The sequence below is a fragment of the Heterodontus francisci genome, chromosome 41 (assembly GCF_036365525.1).
Source record: "Heterodontus francisci isolate sHetFra1 chromosome 41, sHetFra1.hap1, whole genome shotgun sequence".
Taxonomy (NCBI): domain Eukaryota; kingdom Metazoa; phylum Chordata; class Chondrichthyes; order Heterodontiformes; family Heterodontidae; genus Heterodontus; species Heterodontus francisci.
Window position 1 is genome coordinate 12,399,687 of NC_090411.1, and position 13,093 is coordinate 12,412,779.

General features: G+C 40.5%; 1 protein-coding gene across 1 annotated transcript in view; it reads right to left on the minus strand.

The window, feature by feature from the left end:
• Positions 1–1,795: 1,795 nt before the first annotated feature.
• Positions 1,796–13,093, minus strand: part of dmc1 (DNA meiotic recombinase 1) — a 186,581-nt gene continuing 175,283 nt past the window's right edge. Inside the window, exons 12-13 of the mRNA XM_068019900.1 lie at positions 11,138–11,254; positions 1,796–3,670 (exon numbers count right to left, since the gene is read on the minus strand). Coding sequence (XP_067876001.1) covers positions 3,601–3,670; positions 11,138–11,254 — 187 coding nt within the window. The 3' untranslated portion in view covers positions 1,796–3,600. The remainder of the gene's footprint in view (positions 3,671–11,137; positions 11,255–13,093) is intronic.

Here is a 13,093-nt window from a genome sequence, read left to right on the forward strand (position 1 = left end):
ATAACAATTGCTACTCAAACTCCGAAACCCAGCAGCTGATGGCACTTCCTGCACACATGGTTGTCCAGGAGATGAGAAGCGTTTTGGAGTTCCCACATGGAGCAGGCTGTGCACTCCACTGGTCTGAGCTGCCCTACCATGCCTCGATTTTTTAGACTATTAAACTTAATACTTAAAAAAGACTCATCAGCTACTCACCAATCAGCTGATTTTCCTTTGCTGATGTCTCTTTATTTTATAGGGAGTTTAAAAGAAATGTTTTTATTTAACTCTTATTATCTAAAAGCCTTAGATTTTAATTTGCTGAAAAATTCAGACTTCTTCAGTTTTACTATCCCATTATTTAATTTTTTACTTTATTCCCTAGATATGAATAATTAAGCACTGATTTTAATTATATCATAAATTATAAAATCAACTTTAGTTTTTATACTAATGAATCAATCAAGTCTCAATTTATATTTGATTAATTTAAATTAAATCAAAAGCTTACCGGTATACTCACCTCAGCCTGCTTTCTGCTTCCCTGCTCTTTCTGTTGATTGTGATGCCACTCTGACATCACTTTTCAATTTTTTTCCTGTATTTGATTTGGCTCCGAATTCCTTCTACATTCCCACTGCTTTATATCCAGTCTCCAATCTCTTGGCGTGCTTTTTCAAAGCAAGTTCAAGGAACAGCACCTCATCTTTTGACTGGGCACTTTACAGCCTTCTTGACTGAGTGAATTCAACAATATTAGATCATAACCTCTGCTCCCAATTTGTTTCATTTTTTTTTTGCTGGTTTTTTTTTCCTTTTGTTTCTTAATTCTTAATTGCTGTCCTTTGTGTTTGGACGGCTGCTATCCTGCCATTCATACCTCCTCTAGACACATCTTTTGTTTCATTACTTGCCCCATTACCACTCCCTTTGGCTTTACACCATGAAACCTTTTGTCATATATTATAGATGGTTGAGAGGAATGCTGGTCAAAGTACCAGGGTATGTTCCTGTTCCTCTTCAGATGTTCCCAAGTGATCTTTAACATGATTCACTGGGACAGGCAGACCTGACCTTGGTTTTCAGACATCAAGTACACCCCTCTTTTAATAATGCAAGGGCACATCAGCCTTGATTATAAGCTTCAGTCATAAATTGGAGTTTGAATCCACAGCCTTTTGACTCGAGAGTTACCAGCTAAGAGTCTTTTTAATAAATCTTCATCCTGAGGAGACTCATTTCAGGCTTGTTCATTTTGTACTTGCCTGTTCTAGTACCAACAACTTATATTTATATAGCGCCTTCAACGTAATAAAACATCCCAAGGTGCTACATACATATACAGGGATAACTATTTCATAATGCAGTCAGTTTACCTTCAGCCTTCCTAACATTAATGTACTAGTTCAAATTCATGAATGAGGAAGTTTAGCATTTGTCCAACAGTAGCGAAGCCCAAGATCATGCTGCTCAACGAATTTCAGTTGAATGCCACGTGCTCAGGGTTCAATTACAAAGGAATGTGCTGTTTTGAACTGGCTTGAGGCACATACAACCTCTAAATAGTTTCTAATAAGAAGAACTTGCATTTTACAATTTCCTCAGGACTTCTAAAGCACTGAATACCCAATCAATCACTTCTTAAGAGATCACGGTTGTTATTTAGGCAATATAAATAAGAATGGTTTTCTTGGGTTCATTAATATAAAATGGCTGGCTGCACAGATGGAGATAACAAAGGGATGGGTTTATTTGGCTTAAAGGCCTTTTCTTGTTCCTAAAAAGTCTTCCATTAACTCCACAGGACAGTAAGAAGCCATCAGCAATTAAGCATAATGGGTGTGTGTGATGTCACAGGCAATAGAAAACAATGGAATACCAATTACAGGTTTTCAGCATTCACAGAAGATACACAGAACATTCACAGGGATACAATATTTTTTAAGGGTTATAATACAATATGCCAGAGTTGAGAGTGATGTGTTATTTCTGATTTATATTTTATTATGTGTATGTTAACAGACACAAATTAACAAATTACCCAGAGTACAGTTTCTCCATTCAAAAATTCACTAATCATCTTAAGCCACTGTCCAATAAACACAAAGAGATTCAGCAACTCTACATTTTGAAAATGTTAGTTTACCTGTACTCTTTATGGCTATGCTTTTGGAAGCATCAGCTGTCAGGAAAGAAAACTAAGAGCTCAAACAGGCCTTATCCTCATCTTTCTTTGACTTAAGAGAAATCAAAACGGTACCAGACATTGCATTGTGCTGGACATGCGACATGGACCCTGGTGATGCAGAAAGGTTATTAAGAGCATGCTTTTCCTGTCGCCAGAAAGCAATCCCACAAACAGCAAAAGCAGCATGGCATTTAGTAGAATCTAGGATCTGTTACATGCTCTCACATACAAGAACAGCTTTTTTTTTTTTGCAGAGGTCTGTTATTTGTGTGAGCTGAAAATAATGCAAGGAAGAGCCCTGTTTAGGGGATAGTGTATTGGAGGTAAGGGGTCCTGAGAATAGAAATCTGTGAGTGAATTACAACACTATAAATCCAACCAAAAGGGTTAAATGAATTTAAAATGATGTTCATGCACTTTGTAATCATCTGAACCCTGAGATCCAGGTATAGCCTTTAATTCCCTCTCAGCTACAAGTTATTTTAAGTAATACCAAATCAGCATGTCTATTATTTGCTTGGCATGCTGAGTAGGTTTATGATATTGAGGGAGTGTATAACAGCCACCTGAAAGTTGATAGATAGTGCACTATTACATGACTCAATTTTGTAGCAGGTGCAGGTTTGCCTAATATATATAGTACACATATATTAATGAATTTCTCATCGTATTACACACAGCGGTACTGAGAATGTGATTGAGAAAGTTTTAAAGGAAAGAACTGACATGGGAAATTTGTGCTATACATAAAACTATTTTATATATTATATATATAAATATTAAATATTTAGTTCTATGTCCATGTAAAGAATGGAAACTGTCTTTATAAGCCCTAGAAACCTCTCTGCAGTGGTGGGGCTGGAGGGCCTCAGTTTCCTCAGCCTGCACGGCAGCCAACTCTAGTGCTCCCCCTCCCAAAGTGCAGTAAGTTTTACTCTTTAGCTATGAATTATGCCAAATCAAAGTATATAAATAAAAATAAAGACAGAAGGTATGACTTTAAAATGGGGACTGAATTCCATCTGCATGCGTTGATCCAATTCACCCCCGTCCACTAATCCACTGAAGTTACCGTGTGCAATGGCACAAGACATTGACTGGTATAAGGTATTTTTCTCATTTTCTCATGTGCTCTATCACTGTGGTTCAGTTCCACGGGCATTGGGTGTCCCTAGGTACCTCACCAAAGTGGCCAACTTGTGAAAGCCTAGGAGAAGAATATTGGCAAGATATCATAACAGATATTGTTACACAGAATGCCCAGTTCTCTCACAGCTACCTTTTCCAACAACCCAACGATATCTTTAATCTTTTAATTTTCTACAGTCAAGTAAACAAGAACTTCTGAGCTTCTGCATTTCTAAAACAACTGTCTCATAATAAATACTCAGGAAAATTCTAAACTTTTGTTCATCTCTGTTCTGGATGTCTCACTCCTTTGCATCACTAATTCCTCCAGCTGTGATGGCGAATGTAGCTTCATTCTCTGGTAAGTCTGGGCTGAGAGCAAGGGAAAAAAAAAAATTAAAGTTAAAGACGAGGCCAAAACAAGGCAACTTTTATTACGTAGAATTTACAGCATAGAAACAAACCATTTAGCCCAACTGGTCGGTGCCAGTTTATGTTCCACACAAGCCTCCTCCCACCCTTCTTCATCTCACCCCATCAGTTTATCCTTCTATTCTTTTCTCCTTCATGTACTTATCCCCTTAACTGCATTTCTGCTATTTGCCTTAACTACTCTTTGTAGTAACAAGTTTCATATTCTAACCATTCTCTGGGTAAAGAAGTTTCTCCTGAATTCCTTATTAATTTATTTGTAACTATCTTATATTTATGGCCCCTAGTTCTGGTCTCCCCCGGAAGTGGAAACATTTCCTCTACCGCCATGCTTCTTCTTGCATATGTTTCTTAAATATTATATGTAGCCTTACCACAAGCCCCATCTAAAGAATGCTGCAATACATTGCATGTTAAGTAGTGAGCTGCAGATCTGTATCTGTAACTCCTTCTGTCTAAGGAAGTCACTAAGTGGAAGATCAGAGTCAGAGGGAGGTAGAAGAGAGGAAACAGAAGTATAATAAATTCGTGGGAGGGAGAATTGTGTCTGTCTTTATTTGTTTCCTCTTTTTCTTTATTTTCTTTCTGTATATTTTTCTCTGCTTTCTTAGATGCAGGAAGGATGTTCCCGATGGTGGGGGAGTCCAGAACCAGGGGTCATAGTCTAAGGATACGGGGTAAACCTTTCAGGACTGAGATGAGGAGAAATCTCTTCACCCAGAGAGTAGTGAACCTGTGGAATTCGCTACCACAGAAAGCAGTTGAGGCGAAAACATTGTATGTTTTCAAGAAGGAGTTAGAAATAGCTCCTGGGACGAAAGAGATCAAAGGGTATGGGGCGAAAGTGGGAACAGGCTACTGAGTTGGATGATCAGCCATGATCATAATAAATGGCGGAGCAGGTTCAAAGGGCCGAATGGCCTACTCCTGCTCCTATTGTCTTTGTTTCTATGTTTACCTTCATGGGTTGCCTGTGGTGCTCAGGATTTATAGGGCAGATTTTAGTTTTATTGCAACTGGCTGTACTGCACTGAGGAAAATGAGAGGATTTCATGACAGCAATAGGCTCCCAGACAGTCCTTCCAATTACACTAATATTAGAGAACATGGTGGGGAAGGGTGGGAGGCTGCTGTGGGAGATAGGAGGCTGGAGTAGGGGTAATATGGGGAAATAGGATGTTGGGGTGGGGAAGGATGGGGATAACAGGCAGAGAGGGAAGGATAGGAGGCCAACGTCTGTGTGATTTGATGAGGGGGGTGGGGGGGAGGTGGGAAAAGCAAGCTGGTGTTGGTACTGGTGGGTGGTGGAGCAGGATGGATAGATAGGAGGCTAGTGGTGGTGGGGTGCAGGGAAATGGGAAGCCAGGGGAGGGGCACTCCTTCTCCTCCAGGCTCCTCAGGTAAGTAAATGTGAAAAACCATTTTGTGGGTTTCCAGGGTCCCAAGGTCTGCTTTAAATGAATGAAGCCAACTGCCTCAGGACAAACTAATCTTGAAGTGGCCCCTCAAGCAGGCGCTAAGCCCCTTATTTACATGTGCAAAGCAACTAACACTTGCTTCAGGCATGGGTAAAAGACTCCTATTTTGTTTACTTTTTCAATATGGTGAGTGGCACAGTTCTGGACTGAAAATGTACTCATGCTTCTGCCTGCCATATTGGAGGTTTGGTAGGGCAGTTAGCAGCCAAAAAACAGATGTTGTGCAGCTGAATTTATTGGACTTTTAATTTGCTTTCGGAAGAATTTACGGACTCTGTTTCAACAACGGTTTGTGACAGATAATGTGCTTTTTGTAAAGCATTTGTTTCTAGCCTGTGCTTTAATTCTGTTGGTAATTTTAAAAATTCTTTAATTGGGATGTGAGCATCACTGGCAAGGCCAGCATTTGTTGCCCATCCTAATTGTCCTTGAGCAGGTGATAGTGAGCAGTCCATCTGGTGTAGGTACACCAACAGTGCTTTTAGGAAGAGAGTTCCACGATTTTGACCCGGTGACAGTGAAGGAGCGGGAATATAGTTCCAAGTTAGGATGGCGTGTGGCTTGATGAGAAACCTGCAGCTGGTGGTGTTCCCATACATCTACTGCACTTGTCCTTCTAGGTGGTAGAAGTCATGGGTTTGGAAGGTGCTGTTGAAGGAAGTTTTGAAAGTTGCTACCATGCATATTGTATATGGTACACACTGCTGCCACTGTGCGCTGGTAGTGGACAGATTGAATGTTTAAGGTAGTGGATGGGGTGCCAATCAAGTGGGCTGCTTTGGCCTGGCTGGAGTTCAGCTTCTTGAGTGTTGTTGGAGCTGTACTCATCCAGGCAAGTGGAGAGTATTCCATCACACTCTCGACTTGTGCCTTGCAGATGGTGGTCAGACTTTGGGGACTCAGCAGGTGAGTTACTCTCCACAGAATTTCCAGCCTCTGATCTGCTGTTGTCGTCGCTGCATTTATGTGACTGGTCCAGTTAAGGTTCTGGTAGAGAGGGTTTTAAACTAAATAGTGGGGGCAAGGGATCAAATTTGGGATAATGTGATAAATCAAAGAGTAGAGACGAGGCAAGAGAGAAAGGTATTAATATGGGAAAAGATAAACAGACTGTGACAGGAAGGAACAGTGAGTACAAATCTAAGAGTAAATCAGCAGGCAAGGCTAGAGGTTACAAAAATAATAAAAGGACAAAACTAAAGGCTCTGTATCTGAATGCACGTAGCATTTGAAACAAAACAGATGAACTGATTGCACAAATAGAAATAAATAAGTGCAATCTGATAGCCATTACAGACACATGGCTGCACAATGACAGAGAGTGGGACCTGAATATTGAAGGGTACATGACATTTAGGATGGATAGGAAGCTAGAAAAAGGTGGAGGGGTGGCTCTGTTAATTAATGATGGTATTAGCATAATAGAGAGGGATGACCTAAGTTCAGGAAACCAGGATGTAGAAGCAGTTTGGGTGGAGATGAGAAATAATAAAGGCAAGAAGTCACTTGTGGGAATGGTGTATAGGCCCCCTAACAGAAACCACAGGGTAGGATGGGGTATAAAAACAAGAAACGCTGAAAATACACAGCAGTTCTGGCAGCATCTGTGGAGAGAGAAGCAGAGTTAACGTTTCAGGTCAGTGACCCTTCATCAGAACTGGTTCTGAAGAAGGGTCACTGACCTGAAACGTTAACTCTGCTTCTCTCTCCACAGATGCTGCCAGACCTGCTGAGTATTTCCATTGTTTCTTGTTTTTATTTCAGATTTCCAGCATCCGCAGTATTTTGCTTTTATTAAAGAAATAATGGGTGCGTATCAGAAAGGTACGGCGATAATCATGGGGGCTTTCAATCTACATATAGACTGGAAAAATCAGATGGGCAAAGGTAGCCTAAATGAGGAATTCATAGAATGTTTTCGGGATAGTTTCTTCGAACAGCATATCCTGCAGCCAATCAGAGAGCAGGCTATACATGGCCTGGTATTGTGTAACGAGATTGGATTAATTAATGACCTCATAGTGAAGGCACCCCTAGGCAGCAACGATCATAATATTAAATTTTACATTCAGCTTGAGGGAGAGAAGAGTCAGTCTAAGACTAGTATTTTAAACTTAAATAAGGGAAATTATGAGGGCATGAAAGCAGAGCTATCAAAAGTGAACTAGCAAAGTAGATTAAGGGGTAGGTCAAAAGAGATGCAGTAGCAGACATATTTCAGAATACACAGAATAGATACATGTCAACGAGACTGAAAGATTCCAAGGGGTGCACCCATCATCCGTGGTTAACTAAAAAAGATAGTATCAAACTTAAAGAAAAAGCATATAATGACACAAAGATGGGTGGCAAGTCAGAAGATTGAATAGAATATAAAAAACAGCAAAGAATGACTAAAAGATTAATAAGAAGGGAAAATTAGAGTACGAGAGAAAGCTGGCGAGAAATATAAAAACAGATACTAAGTGTTTCTATAAATATTTAAAAAAAGAAAAGAGTTAACAAAGTTAGCGTTGGTCCTATAGAAAGTGAGTCTGTTGAATTAGTAAGGGAAAATGAGATGGCAGATGAATTGAACGGGTATTTTGCATCTTTCTTTGCCACAGGGGATACAAGAAACATCCCAGAAATAGCTGTAAATCAGGAAATGGAAGGGAAGAAGGAACTTAAGAAAATTACAATCACCAGGGAAGTGGTACTGAGCAAATTGTTGGAGCTGCGGGCTGACAAGCCCCAGGTCCAAATGGACTTCATCCTAGGATCTTAAGAGGAGTGGCTAGTGAGATAGTTGATGCGTTGGTTTTAATTTTCCAAATTTCCCTAGATTCCATTAGATTGGAAAATAGCGAATGTAACTCCTTTATTCAAAAAGGGAGGGAGAAAGCAGGAAACTACAGGCAGTTAGCTTAACATCTGTCATAGGGAAAATGTTGGAAGCTATTATTAAAGACGTTATAGCAGGGCACTTAGAAAAATTCAAGGTTATCAGGCAGAGTCAACATGGCTTTATGAAAGGGAAACTGTGTTTAACCAATTTACTGGAGTTCCTTGCTGTGGATGGTGAACCAGTGGATGTATTGTACTTCGATTTCCGGAAGGCATTCGATAAGGTGCCACATCAAAGGTTATTGTGGAAAATAAAAGTTCGTGGTGGAGGGGGTAACATTTTGGCATGGATAGAAGATTGGCTAGCTAACAGGAAACAGAGAGTAGGCATAAATAGGTCATTTTCTGGTTAGCAAGATGTAACGAGTGGTGTGCCACAGGAATCAGTGCTGGGGCTTCAACTTTTTACATGAAGGGACTGAAGGTATGGTTGCTAAATTTGCTGATGACAGAGATATGTAGGAAAGTAAGTTGTGAAGAGGATGTAAGGTGGCTACAAAGGGATATAGATAGGTTAAGTGAGTGGGAAAAGATCTGGCAATTGGAGTATAATGTGGGAAAATGTGAAATTGTCCATTTTGGCAGGAAGAATAAAAAAGAAGCATATAATCTGAATGGTGAGAAATTGCAGAGCTCTGAGATGCAGAGGGATTTGGGTGTCCTAGTGCATGAATTGCAAAATGTTAGTATGCAGGTACAGCACGTAATTAAGAAAACTAAAAGAATGTATTCATTTATTGCCAGGGGAATTGAATACAAAAGTAGGGAGGTTATGCTTCAGTTATACAGGGCATTGGTGAGCCCACAACTGGAGTACTGTGTGAAATGTTGGTCTCCTTATATAAGGAAGGATGTAAATGTGTTGGAGGCAGTTCAGCGAAAGTTTACTAGATTAATACCGGGTTATCTTATGAGGAAAGGTTGGACAGGCTAGGCTTGTATTCGCTGGAGTTTAGAAGAGTAAGAGGAGACTTGATTGAAACATATAAGATCCTGAGGGGTCTTGACAGGCTGGATGTGGAAAGGATGTTTTTTCTTGTGGGAGAATCTGGAACTAGGGGTCACTGTTTAAAAATAAGGGGTCGCCCATTTAAGACAGAGATGAGGAGAAGGGTTTACTCTCGGTAGGTCGTGGGTCTTTGGAACTGTCTTTGAATATATTTAAGGCAGAGGTAGATATTCTTGATTAGCAAGCGTGTGGAAGGTTATCGGGGGTAGGCAGGAATGGGGAGTTGAGGTTACAATCAGAGCAGCCATGATTTTTTTGAATGGTGTCACAGGCTTAAGGGGCCGACTGGCCTACCTACTCCTGCTCCTAATTCGTATGTTCATGTGTTCTGACTGTCCAAAGGCTGTCCACCATCTACAAGGCACAAGTCAGGAGTGTGATGGAATACTCTCCACTTGCCTGGATGAACGCAGCTCCAACAGCACTCAAGAAGCTTAACACCATCCAGGACAAAGCCGCCCGTTTGATCAGCACCCCATCCATCACCTTAAACATTCACTCTTGCCACCACTGGTGCACAGTGGCAGCAGTGTATACCATCCGCAAGATGCACTGCAACAACTTGCCAAAGCCTCCTTTGACAGCACCTTCCAAACCTGTGAACTCTACCACCTAGAAGGACAAGGGCAGTAGACGCATGGGAATACCGCCACCTGCAAGTTTCCCTCCAAGCCAAACACCATCCTAATTTGGAACTATATTGCCATTCCTCCACTGTCGTTAGGTGAAAAACCTGGAACTCCCTTCCTAACAGCACTGTTGGTGCACCTACACCAGATGGCCTGCAGCGCTTCAAGAAAGCAGCTCACCACCACCTTCTCAAGGGTAATTAGGGTTGGGCAACAAATGCTGGCCTCTTCAGAGTAACTCACATCCCATGAAAAAAAAATAACAGTTAGTGAACAACAAGCGGGTACTACTCAGCTAGACACCCAATAACATTGCAATTCCACTTCCTAGGGGGTAGAATTCTGGCAAAGTTTGGTGAGAGGAGGACTACAATTTGTGGTGGAACTCAGATCAACTTGCTTTCTTCCCCATTCATACTGGCCAAAATATCCCGATTGAGCGTAAGGAGTTGTGTGGGTGGTTCTTATGCCTGGGCCACTCATGTCAAGCCAGCGCTTTGCGAGTGTGTATGGGTGCATTCCCAGGTGATTCCTAGATGAGGCCATGATAGACTCAGCAGGACCTATGTCTGCTGCTAGCAGGCACAGGTTCCATTCAGGGCCTAGTACAAAGCTCAAAATAACAAATGGAAAATGATAGTCAATCCCAAAAGGATCAGCTGCTACTGAGATAACATCCTGCCAAAGCAGCCACCTCTGTGGGTGAATGCACCTCCAGTTGCATGACAGGTATAGTCACATGCCCTGTTATTTAAGTGTTACTAAGATATGGGATGGATTCATTGCTGAGTGAAGATAGCTTCCTCAGGTGTCCTGTTTATAAGGCAAGTGGTTTAGTGCGCTCTGTACTAAGGGCAGTCTTTATTTTGCGATGGGCACTAATGGCATTGAAGCTGTACTTTTCTTCTCTTGAAGAAAAATCATTAAAATGTCAATTAAAGCAACACTCTCCCGGTATCATTATGATGCTACCATGGCACATTCATTTAACAAATGAAATGTCTATTAAATCTATAGGCAGGGTCAATCTACACAAATCAGACAGGCTTGTTGGATCAATGGCCTGTTCCTGTTCCTAACATTTCTTATGTCCTCACTAATTCTTTATGAACAGCATGTTTTTAAATCAGCCGTTATTAATGAAGAAAATGTTGTAATGACAGCAGGCAATTTAAAGTGGTGCAACATCCCATAAATGTTTGCACTTACTGCATATAGCTTTACTTACTTCCCAAGTATTAAAAATGTATATAGTACTGTGGTAGTAATAGTTTCAGAGTATACTTGAGTAATAACAAAGAATTTTGCCTACTTACAACCAAATCTCTCAATCGTACATGTAGTGACCATAAGGTCTGCAGTGAGCTGTATGTACGCACTGAATGTTGATGTAAAGTCACATTACCTATCATAGATTTTTGCAATGCGCAGTTCACCTCGCCCTTTCCGCAGACTAATCCTTGTAGTAGATGCGTGAGCCAGAATGTGACCACCAATCGGTTTCTTTGGATCTGCCTGGAAACTTGGCAAGATATTAAGGAACAGAATCAATTAGAACCAGAGATAAAACATTGTTGTGCAGCCAAGCTGTGAAACCATGATAAAATGTGAACTAGTGAATGCAAGAAACACAGACACACTCTCCACTGATGCTAATGCTCACTGCCTGTCCTCTTGAGCAGACAAATTCAGGTAACAGTGCTTCAACGCAACATGAAGAGTGCTCCAGATGGCATTTATAGATAGCTTTCAGATGTGTGCATGCAAAAATTTAATTTTCTTTATGTTTTCTGTGCAACCAGAGCATAACATCAGGAGGCATAAGCTGTAGGCTAGTTTTTAACCTCTACTGTAATTAATTTCCAAAATGTTTTATTTGCATATGTAGCAATCAGTTAATTAATTTAAAAAATCTGGAATTGAAAGTTAGTCTCAGTAATGGTGCCATGAAACTATGATCAATTGTTATAAAAACCCAGCTGGTTCACTAATGTCCTAGGGAAAGAAATCTGCCGTCCTTAGCTGGTCTGGCCTACATGTGACTCCAGACCCACAGCAATGTGGTTGACTCTTAACTGCCTTCTGAAGTGGCCTAGCAAGCCACTCAGTTGTCAAGGGCAATTAGGAACAGGCAACAAATGCTGGCCTTGCCAGCGATGCTCACATCTCATGAAAGAATTTAAAAAAGCAACTATGTGGATAGTAAAGGTCTAGATAATAGGCTAACGCTCTGAACCGAGCGATCAATCAATGCCATAATTTATGTTGGACATGAGTTTCTATGATTATATGTAGCTGCATCACACTTCTCATCATTTTCATTGATGCTTCAACATGTCAAACATTCTGTCAAACTAGTAACTGTTGATAGGCTTGTTATATTTTTAAGAAATTCAAATTGCCTTTTCCATAATTGATACTTGTAAACTTTAACAGCTTTAGTTTTCCTATATATGACGATAAGAAAATAAAAATTATCCTTCCTAAAACGAGGACAAATCAAGCTTATTTGCAACCACAATGACAATTATTTCTTAAATAAGAGGAATGTTTGCAATGGAAGTATTGCCCAGACAGCAAGATTCCCCCTCAAATAATCAGCTAAAATTAGCTATGTAAAAACATTTAAATTATTAGTCATTTCTGAGCATTTTAATAGTGGCCAAATATCTGAAAGTAATCTATACTGGTCAAACCATCGGAGTGCAGTTCCAAGCTCTCTTCACGAAGTCTAAGGGTTTAGCTCCTGCACTGTGTAAGGGTTTAGCTCTTGTATTGTGTAAGGTTTTTAAGGAAGGAGACATTTCAGAATCACAGGAAGCATGCTACAGCTTGTGCCAATAAAATTTTAGGTAACAGTTTTTCTAATCTGTTCTTGTAGAGGGCTGTGGCTCCCACACACATTGCTTGTCACTTTGAGGTAATAAACATTGCTGTTAATGCACACAGTAACTTTAATTATTGACATTGCATTAAGATTACAGAGCTGGTGTTCATTCAGAAAGGTAAGGGTTATACACTGAGTAGGGACTTCCCAAGCATACGAACATACATAAGAACATACGAATTAGGAGCAGGACTAGGCCACTCGACCCCTTGAGCTTGCTCCACCATCCAACAAGATCATGGCTGATCTTATTATAACCTCAACTCCACATTCCCGTCTACCCTGATAACCTTTCATGCCCTTGCTAATCAATAATCTATCTACCTCTGCCTTAAAAATATTCAAAGACCCTGCTTCCAACAACTTTTGAGGAAGAGAGTTCCAAAGACGCTTTACCCTCTGAGAGAAAAAAATTCTCCTCATCTCTGTCTTAAATGGGCAACCCCTTATTTTTAAACAGTGACCCCCTAGTTC